The sequence below is a fragment of the Thalassophryne amazonica genome, chromosome 6, assembly GCF_902500255.1.
Source record: "Thalassophryne amazonica chromosome 6, fThaAma1.1, whole genome shotgun sequence".
Lineage (NCBI taxonomy): Eukaryota > Metazoa > Chordata > Actinopteri > Batrachoidiformes > Batrachoididae > Thalassophryne > Thalassophryne amazonica.
This window is the reverse complement of record NC_047108.1, coordinates 100611933-100634431: the sequence shown is the minus strand read 5'-3', so window position 1 is coordinate 100634431 and position 22499 is coordinate 100611933. Positions and strand designations below refer to the sequence as shown.

Sequence of the window (22499 nt, the reverse complement as noted above, 5' to 3'; positions counted from 1 at the left end):
TTTAACTATAGAGAAAAAATTACTCATAACCATCCCAAAGACGTATCGTTATCTTTGGCTGCTTTCAGTGATGCCGGTATTTGGTTAGACTCTTTCTCTCCGATTGTTCTGTCTGAGTTATTTTCATTAGTTACTTCATCCAAACCATCACATGTCTATAGACCCCATTCCTACCAGGCTGCTCAAGGAAGCTCTACCATTATTTAATGCTTCGATCTTAAATATGATCAATCTATCTTTATTAGTTGGCTATGTACCACAGGCTTTTAAGGTGGCAGTAATTAAACCATTACTAAAAAAGCCATCACTTGACCCAGCTATCTTAGCTAATTATAGCCAATCTCCAACCTTCCTTTTCTCTCAAAAATTCTTGAAAGGGTAGTTGTAAAACAGCTAACTGATCATCTGCAGAGGAATGGTCTATTTGAAGAGTTTCAGTCAGGTTTTAGAATTCATCATAGTACAGAAACAGCATTAGTGAATGTTACAAATGATCTTCTTATGGCCTCAGACAGTGGACTTATCTCTGTGCTTGTTCTGTTAGACCTCAGTGCTGCTTTTGATACTGTTGACCCTAAAATTGTATTACAGAGATTAGGCGTAGGTATAAAGGCACTGCGCTGCGGTGGTTTGAATCATATTTATCTAATAGATTACAATTTGTTCATGTAAATGGGGAATCTTCTTTCACAGACTAAGGTTAATTATGGAGTTCCACAAGGTTCTGTGCTAGGACCAATTTTATTCACTTTATACATGCTTCCCTTAGGCAGTATTATTAGATGGCATTGCTTAAATTTTCATTGTTACGCAGATGATACCCAGCTTTATCTATCCATGAAGCCAGAGGACACACACCAATTAGCTAAACTGCAGGATTGTCCTTACAGACATAAAGACATGGATGACCTCTAATTTCCTGCTTTTAAACTCAGATAAAACTGAAGTTATTGTACTTGGCCCCACAAATCTTAGAAACATGGTGTCTAACCAGATCCTTACTCTGGATGGCATTACCCTGACCTCTAGTAATACTTTGAGAAATCTTGGAGTCATTTTTTGATCAGGATATGTCATTCAAAGCGCATATTAAACAAATATGTAGGACTGCTTTTTTGCATTACGCAATATCTCTAAAATTAGAAAGGTCTTGTCTCAGAGTGATGCTGAAAAACTAATTCATGCAATATAAAGCGCCTTGGGGCAACTGTTTGTTGTGATTTGGCGCTATATAAATAAAATTAATTGATTGATTGATTATATGAACAAGAAAAGTATTTTAATGAGCATTTTGACTTACCAGAAGAGAGGGGAAAAAAGATTAATGGCCGCACAGACCACCTGTGTCTCTGACTCTGATCAGTCTCATCAGTGCTGCACTGACATGATTACTGATCTCCAAATTAATGCATAAATAATAAGGGTGTAACGATGCATGTATTTGTATTGAACCATTTCGGTACGGGACGTTCGGTTCGGTACAGGGCTGTGCATGGGTGAGTTTGCATTGCATGTTTTTACATACAGTGTTGCCAACTTCGCGACTTTCTTGCTAAATCTAGTGACTTTCCAAACTCTCTTGACAACTTATTTTCTTAAAAGAGATTAGCGACAAATCTAGATATTTTTCATGGCATTACCGGAGACTTTTCTGATGTTTGGTGAACTGAAAGTGAAAGTCTCTGTTGTCTCCGAGCGGCAGCCGGTCTCCCCCTCCTCTGCAGCGTTGCCTGCAGCAGCCTGAAAGCACTGAGCAGAGGGATATCTACAATCCTCCTCACTCGGACTCGCTCAGCCTACTGACCTCGTTTGCTGCGCTGTGATTAAATAGTCCCCAGACTTTGAGAAGCCCTGGCCTTGATAAGTTTATTTTATTTTAATAAGTGATGGCCAATTTAATGGCAATATAAATAAACAAACCAAGAATCAAGTTTATTTGTGGTTCTAAATATTTTTAAGGTGGTTTTATTCACCTTTTTGCCTCTTCCACAATGTTTTTTTTTTTTCAAAACTTTATTTAAAAAGATATATAATATATAAATGAACAGTTAATAGAAAGAGATAGAAAATAAAATAAATTGTACAAAAGTAAAGGGATTCTTTAACATTAATTCTCTTAAAAAAGAGTGTGACAGTTTTGGACAATTCATTTTTCTGGCAAAAAAATATGAAGGTTGAAAAAAATTGAACAGGGCTTCATGCTGGAACTGTTGTGCTGCTCTTTACTTGTGGAAAGGTTTTGTTAAAAGCTATTTCATACATTTGTTGTTTATTTGAGAACATATTATTTATCTTATTACCAGGCAGCACTTTGCAATTATTTTATTTTCCTGTTTGTATAATGTTACAATAAATTGTTGGTTTAAACAACAAGCAAATTTAGGTTTTGCATTTTGTTCCCATACTGTACCGAAAATGAACTGAACCGTGACCTCAGAACCGAGGTACGTACCGAACCTTGATTTTTGTGTATCGTTACACCCCTAATAATAATAATATTATTTTTTTGTTATTTCATCAGAAACTTTTTTCATTGGTGTCATTTATAAAATATTTCTGGCCTGGCAGGGGCTATTATAGGGAAAATTAATTTGTTACACTTGTTTATTGTACCGTGCAATCCATATAATGGTGCACTGTCACGCTGGTGATCATGACTACCAGATCACCAGACCTACAGCATACGAGCACGCTCGTACAACAAGCTTCCGTGGGGGACGTCTTTATCAAACATGTCTTTATTTCATACATTTATAACTGATTCCAGGTCTCCAACCCGGTTTGTACTTCATCATGATTGTACAGTGTCATTAATTATGTTTGTTTGTCCAGCGGAACCTGTGCGACCCATTGACCCAGCAGCCTGGATCTCGCACACAACTGCACTGACAGGCCCTTACCCACACTACGGTAAAAACACCATACCACAACTTCATTTGCACAATATATATCCAACTATAAAAATTAATACAAACCAGAAATACATGTTTTTTTTCTCTCTTATCACAGAGTTTGATGACTTGCCTCTATCAGCAAATAAAACTGACATGGCAACCATTGTCAAAGTGATGCAGCTGCCTGACTCCGGTTTGGAGATTCGAGATAGGATGTGGTTGAAGATCACCATCGCTAACGCAGTCATCGGTGAGAAACGCTGATTGTTGTGGGCACACACCCAAAACTGGACTTTTAAAATGGTGTTTCACTGTAAACAGTCCATGTAAGACACACAATCAGATCTGTGGTACATCTGAAAATCCTTGTTCATATTTCAAAACACTAACATTTTTGATAAAGGTGTTCTCAATATAACTGTTATTTTAACAGAAGATCCTCGGTTCAAATCCCAGCTTGACTGGAAAATCACTAAAGGCCCTTCGGTAAGGTCCTTAATCCCCTATTGCTCCTGGTGTGTAGTGAGCGCCTTGTGTGTCAGCACCCTGACATTGGGGTGAATGTGAGGCATTATTGTAAAGCGCTTTGAGCGTCTGATACAGATTGAAAAGCGCTATATAAATGCAGTCCATTTACCATTTATAAAGAAATATATATAAAGAAATATATACTTATTTGTAACAAAGCTGTTTTCGAAAGGTAAGATTTAAAACACTGCTTTTCAATCAATCAATCAATTTTATTTATATAGCGCCAAATCACAACAAACAGTTGCCCCAAGGCACTTTATATTGTAAGGCAAGGCCATACAATAATTACGTAAAAACCCCAACGGTCAACGGTCTGTGAGCAAGCACTTGGCGACAGTGGGAAGGAAAAACTCCCTTTTAACAGGAAGAAACCTCCAGCAGAACCAGGCTCAGGGAGGGGCAGTCTTCTGCTGGGACTGGTTGGGGCTGAGGGAGAGAACCAGGAAAAAGACATGCTGTGGAGGGGAGCAGAGATCAATCACTAATGATTAAATGCAGAGTGGTGCATACAGAGCAAAAGGAGAAAGAAACACTCAGTGCATCATGGGAACCCCCCAGCAGTCTAAGTCTATAGCAGCATAACTAAGGGATGGTTCAGGGTCACCGGATCCAGCCCTAACTATAAGCTTTAGCAAAAAGGAAAGTTTTAAGCCTAATCTTAAAAGTAGAGAGGGTGTCTGTCTCCCTGATCTGAATTGGGAGCTGGTTCCACAGGAGAGGAGCCTGAAAGCTGAAGGCTCTGCCTCCCATTCTACTCTTACAAACCCTAGGAACTACAAGTAAGCCTGCAGTCTGAGAGTGAAGCGCTCTATTGGGGTGATATGGTACTATGAGGTCCCTAAGATAAGATGGGACCTGATTATTCAAAACCTTATAAGTAAGAAGAAGAATTTTAAATTCTATTCTAGAATTAACAGGAAGCCAATGAAGAGAGGCCAATATGGATGAGATATGCTCTCTCCTTCTAGTCCCCATTAGTACTCTAGCTGCAGCATTTTGAATTAACTGAAGGCTTTTCAGGGAACTTTTAGGACAACCTGATAATAATGAATTACAATAGTCCAGCCTGTGTCCTCTGGCTTCATGGATAGATAAAGCTGGGTATCATCTGCGTAACAATGAAAATTTAAGCAGTGCTGTCTAATAATACTGCCTAAGGGAAGCATGTATAAAGTGAATAAAATTGGTCCTAGCACAGAACCTTGTGGAACTCCATAATTAACCTTAGTCTGTGAAGAAGATTCCCCATTTACATGAACAAATTGTAATCTATTAGATAAATATGATTCAAACCACCGCAGCGCAGTGCCTTTAATACCTATGGCATGCTCTAATCTCTGTAATAAAATTTTATGGTCAACAGTATCAAAAGCAGCACTGAGGTCTAACAGAACAAGCACAGAGATGAGTTCACTGTCTGAGGCCATAAGAAGATCATTTGTAACCTTTACATACTTATTGTATGGCCTTGCCTTACAATATAGCGCCTTGGGGCAAACTGTTGTTGTGATTTGGCAGCTATATAAAAAATTGATTGATTGATTTGATTCACAATGCTGTTTCTGTACTGATGATGAATTCTAAAACTGACTGAAACTCTTCAAATAGACCATTCCTCTGCAGATGATCAGTTAGCTGTTTACAACTACCCTTTCAAGAATTTTTGAGAGAAAAGGAAGGTTGGAGATTGGCCTATAATTAGCTAAGATAGCTGGGTCAAGTGATGGCTTTTTAAGTAATGGTTTAATTACTGCCACCTTAAAAGCCTGTGGTACATAGCCAACTAATAAAGATAGATTGATCATATTTAAGATCGAAGCATTAAATAATGGTAGGGCTTCCTTGAGCAGCCTGGTAGGAATGGGGTCTAATAGACATGTTGATGGTTTGGATGAAGTAACTAATGAAAATAACTCAGACAGAACAATCGGAGAGAAAGAGTCTAACCAAATACCGGCATCACTGAAAGCAGCCAAAGAGTAACGATACGTCTTTGGGATGGTTATGAGTAATTTTTCTCTAATAGTTAAAATTTTATTAGCAAAGAAAGTCATGAAGTCATTACTAGTTAAAGTTAAAGGAATACTCGGCTTAATAGAGCTCTGACTCTTTGTCAGCCTGGCTACAGTGCTGAAAAGAAACCTGGGGTTGTTCTTATTTTCTTCAATTAGTGATGAGTAGTAAGATGTCCTAGCTTTACGGAGGGCTTTTTTATAGAGCAACAGACCTCTTTTTCCAGGCTAAGTGAAGATCTTCTAAATTAGTGAGACGCCATTTCCTCTCCAACTTACGGGTTTATCTGCTTTAAGCTGCGAGTTTGTGAGTTATACCACAGAGTCAGGCACTTCTGATTTAAAGCTCTCTTTTTCAGAGGAGCTACAGCATCCAAAGTTGTCTTCAATGAGGATGTAAAACTATTGACGAGATACTCTATCTCACTTACAGAGTTTAGGTAGCTACTCTGCACTGTGTTGGTATATGGCATTGGAGAACATAAAGAAGGAATCATATCCTTAAACCTAGTTACACTGCTTTCTGAAAGACTTCTAGTGTAATGAAACTTATTCCCCACTGCTGGGTAGTCCATCAGAGTAAATGTAAATGTTATTAAGAAATGATCAGACAGAAGGGAGTTTTCAGGGAATACTGTTAAGTCTTCAATTTCCATACCATAATTGGCTATAAAGTAAATTTGGCAAGAAGACATGAGTTAGCATTCACAGAAATAGATAAGATATGATAACAAGTGGTGGGTGGACTCATTACATTTGAGCAAAGCCAATTGAGTTAATAATAGATTAAATGCAGGGGTTGAGGCTGTCATTCTCAGCATCTGTGTGGATTGTTAAAATCGCCCACTATAATTATCTGAGCTAAGCACTAAGTCAGACAAAAGGTCTGAAAATTGACAGAGAAACTCACAGTAACGACCAGGTGGACGTAGATAATAACAAATAAAACTGGTTTTTGGGACTTCCAATTGGCATGGACAAGACTAAGAGTCAAGCTTTCAAATGAATTAAAGCTCTGTCTGGGTTTTTGATTAATTAATAAGCTGGAATGGGAAGATTGCTGCTAATCCTCCACCTCGGCCCGTGCTACGAGCATTCTGGCAGTTAGTGTGACTCGGGGGTGTTGACATCATTTAAACGACCATATTCATCCTGCTGTAACCAGGTTTCTGTAAGGCAGAATAAATCAATATGTTGATCAATTATTATATCATTTACTAACAGGGACTTAGAAGAGAGAGACCTAATGTTTAATAGACCACATTTAACTGTTTTAGTCTGTGGTGCAGTTGAAGGTGCTATATTATTTTTTCTTTTTTAATCTTTATGCTTAAATAGATTTTTGCTGGTTATTGGTGGTCTGGGACCAGGCACCGTCTCTACGGGGATGGGGTAATGAGGGGATGCTTTTACAAAATAGAAATGTGCTGGGGGGGGGGGGTTTGTTTGTTTATTGAACACCTGGGACAATGCACATTAATAACCGTGTCTATAAAGGTTTACCATTATGACCTCTACTGGTCTCTACTGGTGGTTGGCTCTCACTGCGGTATTGTATCACTTCCTGTTCCGGAGCACAGCGGTGTTTTTCTGTATCTGTTAGCTGTTTAATCTGCGCAGTTAGATTGATCTAGTTATCTAGATCACGATTTGTTTCCCAGTGTAATCTTTACGTGCCTTAACTAAAGCACTCCTTCTGCTGAATCACCTCTAAATTATTTACACATTATTCACTTTGCGTGTTTTTAGGGAATCCGCTAGCTTAGCGTAGCTACTAGCTCTTAGCCGATTTAGCATGGCGGCTTCTCCTGTCTCTCCCGCACTTTTCTGCTCTGGGTGTGAAATGTTTAGTTATTCCTCGGCCTCCTTTAGCAGTAATGGTACTTGTAATAAGTGTAGCTTATTCGTAGCTTTGGAGGCCAGGCTGGGCGAATTGGAGACTCGGCTCCGCACCGTGGAAAATTCTACAGCTAGCAAGGCCCCTGTAGTCGGTGCGGACCAAGGTAGCTTAGCCGCCGTTAGTTCCCCCCTGGCAGATCCCGAGCAGCCGGGAAGCAGGCCGACTGGGTGACTGTGAGGAGGAAGCGTAGCCCTAAACAGAAGCCCCCGTGTACACCGCCAACCCGTTCACATCTCTAACCGTTTTCTCCCACTCGACGACACACCGCCGAGGATCAAACTCTGGTTATTGGCGACTCTGTTTTGAGAAATGTGAAGTTAGCGACACCAGCAACCATAGTCAATTGTCTTCCGGGGGCCAGAGCAGGCGACATTGAAGGAAATTTGAAACTGCTGGCTAAGGCTAAGCGTAAATTTGGTAAGATTGTAATTCACGTCGGCAGTAATGACACCCGGTTACGCCAATCGGAGGTCACTAAAATTAACATTGAATCGGTGTGTAACTTTGCAAAAACAATGTCGGACTCTGTAGTTTTCTCTGGGCCCCTCCCAATCGGACCGGAGTGACATGTTTAGCCGCATGTTCTCCTTGAATTGCTGGCTGTCTGAGTGGTGTCCAAAAAATGAGGTGGGCTTCATAGATAATTGGCAAAGCTTCTGGGGAAAAACCTGGTCTTGTTAGGAGAGACGGCATCCATCCCACTTTGGATGGAGCAGCTCTCATTTCTAGAATCTGACCAATTTTCTTAAATCCTCCAAACCGTGACTATCCAGGGTTGGGACCAGGAAGCAGAGTTGTAGTCTTACACACCTCTCTGCAGCTTCTCTTCCCCCTGCCATCCCCTCATTACCCCATCCCCGTAGAGACGGTGCCTGCTCCCAGACTACCAATAACCAGCAAAAATCTATTTAAGCATAAAAATTCAAAAAGAAAAATAATATAGCACTTCAACTGCACCACAGACTAAAACAGTTAAATGTGGTCTATTAAACATTAGGTCTCTCTCTTCTAAGTCCCTGTTGGTAAATGATATAATAATTGATCAACATATTGATTTATTCTGCCTAACAGAAACCTGGTTACAGCAGGATGAATATGTTAGTTTAAATGAGTCAACACCCCCGAGTCACACTAACTGTCAGAATGCTCGTAGCACGGGCCGGGGTGGAGGATTAGCAGCAATCTTCCATTCCAGCTTATTAATTAATCCAAAACCCAGACAGAGCTTTAATTCATTTGAAGGCTTGTCTCTTAGTCTTGTCCATCCAAATTGGAAGTCCCAAAAACCAGTTTTATTTGTTATTATCTATCGTCCACCTGGTCGTTACTGTGAGTTTCTCTGTGAATTTTCAGACCTTTTGTCTGACTTAGTGCTTAGCTCAGATAAGATAATTATAGTGGGCGATTTTAACATCCACACAGATGCTGAGAATGACAGCCTCAACACTGCATTTAATCTATTATTAGACTCTATTGGCTTTGCTCAAAAAGTAAATGAGTCCACCCACCACTTTAATCATATCTTAGATCTTGTTCTGACTTATGGTATGGAAATAGAAGACTTAACAGTATTCCCTGAAAACTCCCTTCTGTCTGATCATTTCTTAATAACATTTACGTTTACTCTGATGGACTACCCAGCAGTGGGGAATAAGTTTCATTACACTAGAAGTCTTTCAGAAAGCGCTGTAACTAGGTTTAAGGATATGATTCCTTCTTTATGTTCTCTAATGCCATATACCAACACAGTGCAGAGTAGCTACCTAAACTCTGTAAGGGAGATAGAGTATCTCGTCAATAGTTTTACATCCTCATTGAAGACAACTTTGGATGCTGTAGCTCCTCTGAAAAAGAGAGCTTTAAATCAGAAGTGTCTGACTCCGTGGTATAACTCACAAACTCGTAGCTTAAAGCAGATAACCCGTAAGTTGGAGAGGAAATGGCGTCTCACTAATTTAGAAGATCTTCACTTAGCCTGGAAAAAGAGTCTGTTGCTCTATAAAAAAGCCCTCCGTAAAGCTAGGACATCTTTCTACTCATCACTAATTGAAGAAAATAAGAACAACCCCAGGTTTCTTTTCAGCACTGTAGCCAGGCTGACAAAGAGTCAGAGCTCTATTGAGCTGAGTATTCCATTAACTTTAACTAGTAATGACTTCATGACTTTCTTTGCTAACAAAATTTTAACTATTAGAGAAAAAATTACTCATAACCATCCCAAAGACGTATCGTTATCTTTGGCTGCTTTCAGTGATGCCGGTATTTGGTTAGACTCTTTCTCTCCGATTGTTCTGTCTGAGTTATTCTCATTAGTTACTTCATCCAAACCATCAACATGTTTATTAGACCCCATTCCTACCAGGCTGCTCAAGGAAGCCCTACCATTATTTAATGCTTCGATTTTAAATATGATCAATCTATCTTTGTTAGTTGGCTATGTACCACAGGCTTTTAAGGTGGCAGTAATTAAACCATTACTTAAAAAGCCATCACTTGACCCAGCTATCTTAGCTAATTATAGGCCAATCTCCAACCTTCCTTTTCTCTCAAAAATTCTTGAAAGGGTAGTTGTAAAACAGCTAACTGATCATCTGCAGAGGAATGGTCTATTTGAAGAGTTTCAGTCAGGTTTTAGAATTCATCATAGTACAGAAACAGCATTAGTGAAGGTTACAAATGATCTTCTTATGGCCTCGGACAGTGGACTCATCTCTGTGCTTGTTCTGTTAGACCTCAGTGCTGCTTTTGATACTGTTGACCATAAAATTTTATTACAGAGATTAGAGCATGCCATAGGTATTAAAGGCACTGCGCTGCGGTGGTTTGAATCATATTTGTCTAATAGATTACAATTTGTTCATGTAAATGGGGAATCTTCTTCACAGACTAAAGTTAATTATGGAGTTCCACAAGGTTCTGTGCTAGGACCAATTTTATTTACTTTATACATGCTTCCCTTAGGCAGTATTATTAGACGGTATTGCTTAAATTTTCATTGTTACGCAGATGATACCCAGCTTTATCTATCCATGAAGCCAGAGGACACACACCAATTAGCTAAACTGCAGGATTGTCTTACAGACATAAAGACATGGATGACCTCTAATTTCCTGCTTTTAAACTCAGATAAAACTGAAGTTATTGTACTTGGCCCCACAAATCTTAGAAACATGGTGTCTAACCAGATCCTTACTCTGGATGGCATTACCCTGACCTCTAGTAATACTGTGAGAAATCTTGGAGTCATTTTTGATCAGGATATGTCATTCAAAGCGCATATTAAACAAATATGTAGGACTGCTTTTTTGCATTTACGCAATATCTCTAAATCAGAAAGGTCTTGTCTCAGAGTGATGCTGAAAAACTAATTCATGCATTTATTTCCTCTAGGCTGGACTATTGTAATTCATTATTATCAGGTTGTCCTAAAAGTTCCCTAAAAAGCCTTCAGTTAATTCAAAATGCTGCAGCTAGAGTACTGACGGGGACTAGAAGGAGAGAGCATATCTCACCCATATTGGCCTCTCTTCATTGGCTTCCTGTTAATTCTAGAATAGAATTTAAAATTCTTCTTCTTACTTATAAGGTTTTGAATAATCAGGTCCCATCTTATCTTAGGGACCTCGTAGTACCATATCACCCCAATAGAGCGCTTTGCTCTCAGACTGCAGGCTTACTTGTAGTTCCTAGGGTTTGTAAGAGTAGAATGGGAGGCTGAGCCTTCAGCTTTCAGGCTCCTCTCCTGTGGAACCAGCTCCCAATTCAGATCAGGGAGACAGACACCCTCTCTACTTTTAAGATTAGGCTTAAAACTTTCCTTTTTGCTAAAGCTTATAGTTAGGGCTGGATCAGGTGACCCTGAACCATCCCTTAGTTATGCTGCTATAGACGTAGACTGCTGGGGGGTTCCCATGATGCACTGTTTCTTTCTCTTTTTGCTCTGTATGCACCACTCTGCATTTAATCATTAGTGATCGATCTCTGCTCCCCTCCACAGCATGTCTTTTTCTTGGTTCTCTCCCTCAGCCCCAACCAGTCCCAGCAGAAGACTGCCCCTCCCTGAGCCTGGTTCTGCTGGAGGTTTCTTCCTGTTAAAAGGGAGTTTTTCCTTCCCACTGTAGCCAAGTGCTTGCTCACAGGGGGTCGTTTTGACCGTTGGGGTTTTACATAATTGTTGTATGGCCTTGCCTTACAATATAAGGCGCCTTGGGGCAACTGTTTGTTGTGATTTGGCGCTATATAAAAAAATTGATTGATTGATTGATTGATGACATAATGTTTATAGTGTTTCATGATTATCTTAAAAGCAAAACAAAATATTTCTTTTTTCTGTAGCTCCTCGGCAGATGTTAGATTAGTAACATAAAAAGGAGCTCTTGTGCCTTGTTTTTGTTTTGTTTTTTGGGGGGGGGAGGTCCTTGGACAGAGGTGTTTGGCGATGCTGATACCTTTGCAGGAGAATGAAGGTCCTGGTACTTCCTGTCTGACTTTGTGGTTGTGACCCAATGCGAGGACAAGATGTCTTCGATACTAGGTCTCTTCAGTTTGTCTTTTGGTACGACTGGAATGACATTGTGTCAAACAAATGGTTCCTCGGGAAGTTTCAGGTGAGGAGTATCATTTGCACTGTGGTGGAACATTAGATTTGACATTTTGGCCATGTAGTGTTTCTCAGGGCGTGATCCAGCATGCAGGTGTCTCAGTGTTGAGGACAACTGCAGCTGGAGAAAGCCAAATGGAGAGAAAGCCATGTTTCACCTGGGTGCAGCAGGTGTTGGACCGGTTGTCTTCCTGGGGTGTTCCCATCAGTCCATCGCCATGGTGTGGTGGGTTTGGCAATGTGTAGTATCAGTGAATGCTCCCAGACCCAGCCTTACTGTAAAAAGGATGGAAAAAGGAAAAAAAATATTTGAGCAGCAGCATTGTAATAATTACCAAGTACTGTGATACTGCACATACACCTTGCAGTATTTGAAGATTATGGTACCTGGCAATGTATTACAATGCTGTAATACAGTGGTCTCCAAACTATTCCAGAAAGGGCCGAGAGGGTGCAGGTTTTCTTTGCAGCCACTGACTTCAGCAGGTGATTTCACTGATGAACTCATCCCACCTGTTCAAAGGGATGTTAATCAGTGAAATCACCTGCTGAAGTCAGTGGCTGCAAAGAAAACCTGCACCCTCTCGGCCCTTTCTGGAATAGTTTGGAGACCACTGCTGTAATACATTACCAGGTACTAACGAATTATAGCTCTTCTCTCTTATTGAAAGAATCAAATCATTCCGTTCCATTCTCCATGTAATGTGGAGTTGCATCAAGAAGGGCATCCAGTATAAAACCTGTCCCAAATCAACATGCAGATCCATACTGGAGTTCCAGTGGCAGCCCCGAGTGAAAAAGGGAAAAGCTGAAGGAACATACTTATTTATGTTACATTTGGCAGTAATATGTTCTTCTTTTGGCTGCGCCCTTTAGGGGACGTCGAAACAGATCTCAGCCTGTCTTCTGTATCTTCCTCCCTCACCACATCCATAAACATCTTCTTTGGTTTTCCTTTTCTCCTCCTCCCGATCATAAGTATTTAGCCTCCTCTATGTTCAGCATCTCTACTCGTTGCACCCTCCCTATTCCACTATGCTTCCACTCATTCATGTGTTTTGTCTTGCCCCAACTCACTTTCATTACACTTCTCTCCATTGCACATGTTCATTTCTCCAGGCTTGTCTGTTTGCTCCTTACTGTCACGACAGATCACAATGTCTCTAACATATCTTGTAGTCAGCATGTATGCTTGTCTGTTCTCGTCCGTCACCATTGCAAACAAGAAAGACTCAAAGCCAGTTCTTCATGTAATCCCACGTCCACATTAAACCTGTCTCTCATTCCTCCTGCGCATTCCACCACTGTTGCACTGTCCTCATTCGCATCCAGCATCACACTCCCAGCACCTTGTCATAAGCTTTCTCTAAATCCACAAACACACAATGCATGCAAGCTGTATGAAATCATTATTTTCTCAGCCCAGCCTCTACTACTCTCTCCCATAACTTCATGTTGTAGCTGATCAACTTTATGCCTTTGGAGTTATTAAAGCTCAGGACATCAACCTTATTCTGAAAATTCAGTACAGTACATTTCTTCTCCACTCCAGTCAGCCATCCTCTCACTTTACAAGATTTTATTGAGCAGTCTGGTGTAAAAAATCCACTACTGTCTCTCCTAAATACCTTGCTGTGTCCTCTAGTATGTTCATACAAGTAGTGTAAATGTCAACCAACCACTTTGTAACTCTTCATTCTTTTAATAGCTGACATTGCTTCATCCTTACTAATCTGTTGGATTTACAGTGCATCCGGATAGTATTCACAGTGCTTCACTTTTTCCACATTTTATATTACAGCCTTATTCCAAAATGGGGGAAATTCAGGTTTTTTTCCTCAAAATTCTACACACAATACCCCATAATGACAATGTGAAAAGGTTTTGTTTTTTTTTAAAGAGTTTTGCAAATTTATTAAAATAAAAACTAAGGAATTACATGTACATACATGTAAGTATTCTCAGCCTTTGCCATGAAGCTCAAAATTGAGCTCTGGTGCATCCTGTTTCCACTGATCATCCTTGAGATGTTTTTACAACTTAATTGGAGTCCACCTGGGGTAATTTCAGTTGATTTGACATGATTTGGAAAGACACACACCTGTCTACATATAAGGTCCCACAGTTGACAGTGCATGTCAGGGCACAAACCAAGCATGAAGTCAAAGGAATTGTCTGTAGACCTCTGAAACAGGATTGTCTCAAGACACAAATCTGGGGAAGGGTACAGAAACATTTGTGCTGCTTTGAAAGTCCCAGTGAATACAATAGCCTCCATCATCTCAAAATGGAAGACGTTCAGATCCACCAGGACTCTTCCTGGAGCTGGCCGTCCATCAAAACTGAGAGATTGGGGAGAAGGGCCGTAGTCGGGGAGGTGACCAAGAACCCGATGGTCACTCTGTCAGTGCTCCAGTATTCCGCTGTGGAGAGAGGAGAACCTTCCAGAAGGACAACCATCTCTGCAGCAATCCAAGAATCAGGCCTGTATGGTGGAGTGGCCAGGCGGACACCACTCCTTAGTAAAAGGTACATGGCAGCCACCTGGAATTTGCCAGAAGGCACCTGAAGGCCTCTCAGGCTATGAGAAACAAAATTCTCTGGTCTGATGAGACAGAGATTGAACTCTTTGGCATGAATGCCAGGTGTCATGTTTGGAGGAAAACAGGCACCATCCCTACAGTGAAGCATGGTGGCGGCAGCATCATGCTGTGGGGATATTTTTCAGCGGCAGGAACTGGGAGACTAGTCAGGGTCGAGAGAAAGATGAATGCAGCAATGTACAGAGGTATCCTGGATGAAAACCTGCTCCAGAGCGCTTTTGACCTCAGACTGGGGTGACGGTTCATCTTTCAGCAGGACAGAGACCCTAAACACACACCCAAGATATTAAAGGAGTGGCTTCAGGACACTCTGTTAATGTCCTTGAGTGGCCCAGCCAGAGCCCAGACCTGAATCCAATTGAACATCTCTGGAGAGGTCTGAAAATGTCTGTGCACTGATGCTCCCCATCCAACCTGATGGAGCTTGAGAGGTGCTGCAAAGAGGAATGTGCAAAAATACCCAAAGATAGGTGCACCAAACTTGTAACATCATATTCAAGAAGACTTAAGGCTGTAATTGCTACAAAAGGTGCATCAACAAAGTATTGAGCAAAGGGTGTGAATACTTATTTACGTACATGTGATTTCTTAATTTTTTTTTATTTTTAAGAAATTTGCTAAAATTTCAAAAAAGCTTTTTCATATTATTATTATGGGGTGTTGTGAGTAGAATTTTGAGAGAGAAAATGAATTAACTCAATTTTTGGAATAAGAGTGTAACATCACAAAATGGAAAAAGTGAAGCGCTGTGAATACTCTCTCCACATTATTCTGCCTTCTTTCTTTCTTTTTCACAACACTTTCTTTGTACATCAACTCTTCAAATGTACCACTTCCCCGTTCTTAGTATAGTACAGTATTCTAAAAGCTACAGTAAAATAAAAAAAAATTGGTGTGTTTTGAAACACCAATTCACCAAAAATAGTATTCAGTAGAGTCACATTTTATGCATCATCTAATATAAATGCTCATAATTGATGCTAATAAATAATTAGTGTATATTCTCTGAACAGATTCCATGTATTCACTTTGAAAAGTGAATATAAACTTTAAGTAATTAACATTAATTAACATTATAAATCATTTGGTTCAAACTCAAAGTTTATCTGGTGGCAGATTATTCTGTTAAGGCAATTTAGGGATTGTAAATATTAGCAGTATTCTGAATTTTACACTAGACTACAACCCATTTTATATAAATACATGAGTATTTATAAAATACATACTACAAGCCTGTGGTCTGAATAACTTCTTGCAGTTTTTGCGTGAATAATTTCTTTTTCTTTTTTAGCCCTAGGTAGTTGCAGCTCCATGTGACTGTGGCTATGGTTATTTGTGTCTGCAGTATTTGTAGCAGCTGTTTAAGACATTAAAGCAGGAGCCTGCATGTCTGTTTGTGTTTGTGTGCTGCTGCATCAGGTGCTGACGTGGTCGACTGGCTTTACTCCAGAGTAGAAGGATTCAAGGACCGGCGGGATGCAAGGAAGTACGCCAGCAGTCTGCTGAAACATGGCTACCTGAGACACACCGTCAACAAGATCACGTTCTCTGAACAGTGCTACTACACCTTCGGGGACCTGTGCCAAAGTACAGCCGCCGCTCACGTCGTCCCTGACACACAATAGTGCTTCTGGTTGTATGAACAGAAGAGTTGTGCTCAATCTTTCCCTTTCTTGCTCTGTTTTGTCTCCAGACATGGCATCACTCAACTTAAATGAGGGATCCAGCGGTGGAGGCTCTGAGCAGGACACATTAGCACCTCTCCCTCCCACCACCAACCCCTGGCCACTGGGCGGGCAACCGTTCCCCTACCCTGCATTTCCCTCCGCACCATCTAGCTTCCCGCCCGGATACTCAGACCCTTGCCACAGCTTCCACAGCGGGAGTGCCGGCAGCCAGCACAGCGAGGGTGAGCAAAGAGAACTTGAGGCTTGGCCATCAGTGTTTCAGTGTGATCAGTGTGTGATGTGATTTTAATGTGATCATTATCCCTGATTTAAGGTTTTCTGGCATGCCAGTAACATTTGTCAGACTCATTTTTGTGCCACCATTTCTGGCTCTCTTGGCAAGAAGACAACATTGTGTTTCCCATAATTCAGAATGTGTGTTATCAAATGTGTCCTGTAAGGTCAATCACAAGCATCTTGAGTGATGCCACAAACAGTTCTGCAGTACTGGGTGTCTACGCAAAATAATGTCAACAGCCAAGAGATTACAAAAAGATCAGCAATTAGTTTAGCGTCTGATTTAAGACAGGACCGTGCCCTGCACAAAGAGTAAGCTGTTAGCACTGAGGGAGAGCTGCATTGCAGGTGTTTATGTGAGTGCTGGTGATGGCTGGCAATAGTATGTTTTTAAATTATGCAGTCCAGGAACATAATTGTATATCTTGCCATCTGTCTAATTTTCATTATTTTGTGTAATTCATCCCAACTTTGTCATATCTTGCTTTCAGCCAGTCATTCTTTCAGTTTATCTGCAACCTTTGAAACTTGAAAGGAGAAAAGTGTCAAAGACCAGACTAGTCATGTGATGCGTTTTTATACAATCAAATATGCAAGTGTTTATTGGTAACAATGTGTATGATTGCATTCAAATGAGGGCACGGGGGACTTTTTGGTTGCGGCTTCAGAGTTGATTGTGTTGTGTTGGTTAAAGGAGAAGTGAAGGACCAGTAAAAGCCATTCGTATAACCTTATACTAATTCTTGTGGACTGGGGCGGTATTCTTAAAACATTCCATCTTACCACCGTGATTGATTTGAAATCAGAGCAACAGGTTATTTCCACCAAAGCAGGTGACGGGTGTGATTTTAAAAAGTGAGAGAGAGACAGATTATGAATACACATTGTAATATGTATTTGACATGGGACACAAACACTTGGGATGCATGATTATCTGAAAATTTAGGATTTTATACAAATTAGTGCTGTCAATTGCTAAAAAAAAATGGAATCATGATTATCCATAGTTAACTCACAATTAATCTCAAATTATTCTCAAATTTTTTGTCTTCAGTCCAAGCTGCTTCTTAATGTTTGTAGTCATTTATTTGTTTATTTAGTTGTTTTTTGTTTTGTTTTTTTAATTAAGGTAACTTTTTTTCTGAGCAATTCCACTTGGTGCAGAATTGTAGAAGTAAAACTAGGACACAGAGTAATAATGACTGGGTGATATTTTAGTTGTAAAAATATATTTATTCTCGTTATTGTTGTTATTGGATGTAAAAAGATGTCTTCAGCAGTGAACCTTTACTCTAACAAGGGGGGCAGGGCTCTTTCGACACCCCTCTGTGGTTCCGTGCCTGTACATTGTCTGTGTAGGCAAGAATTAATCAGATGACGGCAACGAAAAACTTTTTTGTTAGAAGTCACTACATAATTGGCCAGCAGGGATGTAATATTACCAGAAACTGACTTGTTGTGTAGTAGAAGTGATGTGTGCTTTTAAACTTTCACCACAGAGCTCTTAGCCTGTGAATGGTCTGTGCTTATGCAACAGAGTGAGACGTGCGCTGTTTAAAGATCGGACAGTCCGTCTATCGCGAAGCAGACAACGTGTGCATTTATGTGGTGATTTGGGTTTAAACATTCATTTTGACTGCCCTAATATAAATACAAGCCCAGACAGTCTATTAAGTAGTGCTGAAAGTGTGTTGTGTGGTGCACACGATATCTGGTGTCACAAAATGATGCTTAAAAAAAAAAGTCAGTGCATATTTGTTTTCTCAAGTCACAGAAGCATTCCACAATAAAAAATTAAAGGTTTCCAGAAGTTTTATTTTTTCTTTACAGAATTAAAACTTTTAAGCTTGAGTTGGACCATAATTATGCTGCCATCACATGCATGCACAGTGACGTCATCATATGTTAATTTGATGTTTTTACAAAGAACATTACTTGAAAAAAAAATCTAAAAACCAAGTTGATTCGTTGTGGGGGTTTTTTGTTTTGTTTTGGGTTTTGGGGGGGGTGGAGGGGTGGGGGGGCGTAATGACACAAAAATATCACAATGCACTATGAAAGTGTTCATGCTAAATTATATAATATGATCATTTTTGGTCACAACTCATGACGCCATGCGATAGGACACTGGAAAGGAAGAAAACATCACGTATTTATTTTGCAAACCTTGGTTACACAGTGAAAGGCAAGACATGTTGTGCAAAATGCAAAACCCGAAATAAAACAAGAAATCTCAGTTAAAACATCCATCCATTTTTTTTATACCCACTTACTCCAGTTAAGGGTCATGGGGGGGACTGGAGGCTGTCCCAGCAGCGTCTGAGAGAACATGCAAACTCCACACAGAAAGACCTCTGGTAGGAATCACACCCACGACCTTCTTATTGTGAGGCAACAGTGGTAACCACTAAGCCACCATGCTTCCAAAACTAAAACATATGAAACCTTAAAAAAAAAAAAAAAAGCTGCACATAAGCTTGTGATTACCTTTTTACAAAATAAATATGTAGATAAATGTCTTAGATAAATGGCAGGGTGTGTAAAAGGCTACTGTGTATTAAACGTGCCTGAATTCATAATGTAACACGGCGGACTATCTTTGCCAGTAAACACTCCCAGGACTGTGTTGCGCTTTGTTTTAAAAGTGACCAGTGCCCGTAGGAAGTATGTATGCCTATAGAAAAGTGGAAGCTTTGTTGATGATCTTTGTCGAAGCTGGTGGGTGAGAACGTTCCGCCTTGTGATGATAAAAAGCAAGAAACGTGTGTGTCTGTGGCTGACTGTTTGTGTTTATTTCCTTAATTTATTCTTCCGTCTCTCCCCTTGAATGCGTTGGAGATGGGCATCTGTTTAAGACAGAGAATGACTTATCTTTATTGTCGATCTTTGTCGAAGTTGGGTTGTGAGAACGTTCCGCCTTGTGATAATAAAGCAAGAAGTGTCTGTGGCTCACATATATCTGAGTGTTTGTGTATTATTTATTTCTTTAATTTATTTCTTCAGTTTCTCCCCATGAATGCATTCGAGGTGGGCATCTGTTTAAGGCAGAGAGTGACTTGTCTATGTCGACAGTCTTTGTCAAAGCTGCCGCGTTACAATGTTCCGCCTTGTTATAATAAAGCAAGAAGTGTCTGTGTGTGTGTCTGTGGCTCGGATATCTCTCAGAGTGTTTGTGTATTATTTATTTCTTTAATTTATTTTTTCCCGTTTCTCCCCCGCAAACGCGTTTGAGGTGGACATCTGTTTCAGGTAGAGAGTGACTCATCTTTGTCTGCAATCTTTGTTGAAGCTGCAGCGTGAGAACGTGCTCCCTTGTGCCAATAAGGATGATGACTTCAAAATAATGGTTTTGAAAATTAATCCCAAAACTTTTCATAATAAAGGATGCACATCATCGTGTCATGTGCAAGCATTATCCAAAAGCTGAGGTTGATCTGACGAACAGAGAGCTATGCGAGCCACATGCGCACACACACACACACACACACACACACACACACACACACACACAGATGCTTCTTGCTTTATAGATAGCTAGATGTGCAGGGCAGATGACCTCCAGCAGCGTCAGTGATGCAGTGCGTGCATCATGGATCAGGTCATATTGGAAGGGTCATATCACATGATAACAATATGGTTACAATAATCCTTCCCCTCATATTTTTCTGAAACTGACCAAATAAAACACATTGCTTCCAGCAAACACAGCTGAGTGTGAGCAGGTTTTATTGGCTTAGGAGTCCTCTGGAGTACTTCTAACTTGTCATACACTTATTTTGTGAATTGGAGACCAAAAACTCACACACTTAGGACTTAAAGTACCTTTAGGTTGGCCATGTTTTAGGAGTACAGCCCCAGATGTGGTAGTGTGGGAAAGGCTGGGCTGGGAGGTGTGTGTAATTCTGTTGTTCCCTCTGTTTCTGCTGGGCAACGGTAGACTGAAGGAGGAGGTAGTTCCAGGACACTGGGGGAACCGGTAAGCCTGCTAACCCCCTCCCTCCTCTCTTGCCCTCTCGCTTCCTCATTTCATCCTCTTCATTCTGATTTTATCCTCTACTCAGCATTCTCTACCCGTCATAGCTTTAAGGGTTTTATTATTATTATTTTATTATTTCTTCGCTTGTCCATGTGTCTCCCTTGGAGTCTGTCAGTGTGTGTCCTGTGTGTGAGAGACTCTCCTGACAGTCCATTCTCCCTCTCTGCACCTCTGGGCATGCATCCGTCAGGTGCTGGGATCGCAGTGAGAGCTGCATGATGCAGGATCATCACTCCGATGCTTGTGCTATATCATTCTGACTGATAGGGGGTGATCGTGCACCACTTTTACCCAGCACTGTTGGGCTCTTTGGGGAAGAGGAGATGTGGAGTGTTTGGTTTTGCAGCAGTGTGGTACACCTCCCTCAGTGTGACACTAGGCAGCAGCATTCTCATGAATACACCTGTGAAAGAAAAAATTCAATTAAATCTTGCTGAAAAAGACTATGTTCATTGTGTTTTGTGCACAAAGTGCAGTGTCTTACTGATGCAGGTGTATCATCTTTACTTTTACACTCTGTTTCAGTATTTGTATGAATATCAGATGTCTAAGTTGGGGAGGAAACATTTGAAATAATAATTCCCCGTTGTCTCTTGTTGGATTGTATAAGACAATAATACCCCCTTGAAACCTTAAAGTGCACAACTGTACTTGTGCAGCATTAATACATTTATGACTATGTAATGCATAAGACTGTGACCTGATGGCATGTAACTGTGATGTACGATGCCTGTGCAGCTCATGAATGCTTCATCAGACTTTTTACCGTTTTTGTTTATGTGCCAGTCAGTGAAATCAGCTGAAGCTGATGCGCATTTATTCTTCAAAAATGCATAAACGCGGACTTCAAAGTGCACATGGAAGAATGTCACATCTAAAGTGCCGCGTTTGTCTTTGCTCTCGACAGGAAGCCGTAGCAGCGGATCAAACCCCAGTGTGGGCAAGGGTCGGCGCTCCTCCCCACAGGAAAAGGGTCAGAGGTCAACATGCAGCGAATCGGAACACGGCGTCCGTGGAGGGAGGCGGGGAGATCGGTGCACCAGCCAAATGAGCCAACGCAGCCACGCCGTCTCCAGCCACAGCCACGCACGCTCCGGCCTCAGCCACACACAGTCACACAGGAGCCACTCTCACTCACAGAATAGCCACACCGCCTTCACCTATAGCCACGCCCCCTTCATTCAGCCAGGGCAAGGCTCCTGTGCCCAGAGTGAGCGAAGCCACACCTCGTCCTATGGCCCCCCAGGCTTGCCTCCTCCTTACTGTCTGGCCCGTCTGGCCCCCAAGACCTCAGTCAGCAGCAGCACGCCCCCTGGTGCTCCTCCCGGGAGAGAGCTGGCAGCCATTCCTCCTGAGCTGACCGCCAGTCGCCAGTCTTTCCAGCATGCTATGGGCAACCCCTGTGAGTTCTTTGTTGACATCATGTGACAGGACAGTGCCTTTTAAAGTTAACCAAGCACAAATTAGTTCTCCCTCAACCCACTCAGCCCCTTCTCTCTTTCCTCACAGTCAGTTCCGTTTGCCTCTGACCATCTCCGAGTGCAGCACGTAACCTTTGACTGGCCCTCCAGCCTCTGCCCTAACAATTATCACCGCCCTCGAAACAAAGGAACCCCGAAGAGCACAACAGGAGGAGGAATTCTGTCTCTCACACACACACACACACATACACACACAAAATCCTTCTTCTGTGGGCGTGACATGTACAGTTTGTGAAACGTGAGTGGTATTTAACGTGGAGAATCTGCCACACTGACACTCTCAGGAGTGTGAACTCGAACCACAAGACTTCTTTTGTTTTTCTGCCAGACCTTTTAAGATGGCTGGGCCTGGATCTCAGTCCCTGTAGAGCCAATCCGGAAACCACAACCTGCAGCCTGGACTGGATTTCCTGATTCGTACGTGGCCTCGTTTTTTTTTTTTTGTTTGTTTGTTTTTTGTGCTGTTGCAACATCACAA

At 41.2% G+C, this 22499-nt stretch overlaps 1 protein-coding gene across 1 annotated transcript in view; it reads left to right on the top strand.

The window, feature by feature from the left end:
* The window catches only part of dvl1a (dishevelled segment polarity protein 1a), a 66941-nt gene extending 44807 nt beyond the window's left edge, over positions 1 to 22134 (top strand). The window contains exons 12-16 of the mRNA XM_034171520.1: positions 2833 to 2910; positions 3010 to 3144; positions 15960 to 16127; positions 16234 to 16449; positions 21448 to 22134. Of these exons, the coding sequence (XP_034027411.1) occupies positions 2833 to 2910; positions 3010 to 3144; positions 15960 to 16127; positions 16234 to 16449; positions 21448 to 21968 (1118 nt within the window). The 3' untranslated portion in view covers positions 21969 to 22134. The remainder of the gene's footprint in view (positions 1 to 2832; positions 2911 to 3009; positions 3145 to 15959; positions 16128 to 16233; positions 16450 to 21447) is intronic.
* The last annotated feature ends 365 nt before the right edge of the window (positions 22135 to 22499 follow it).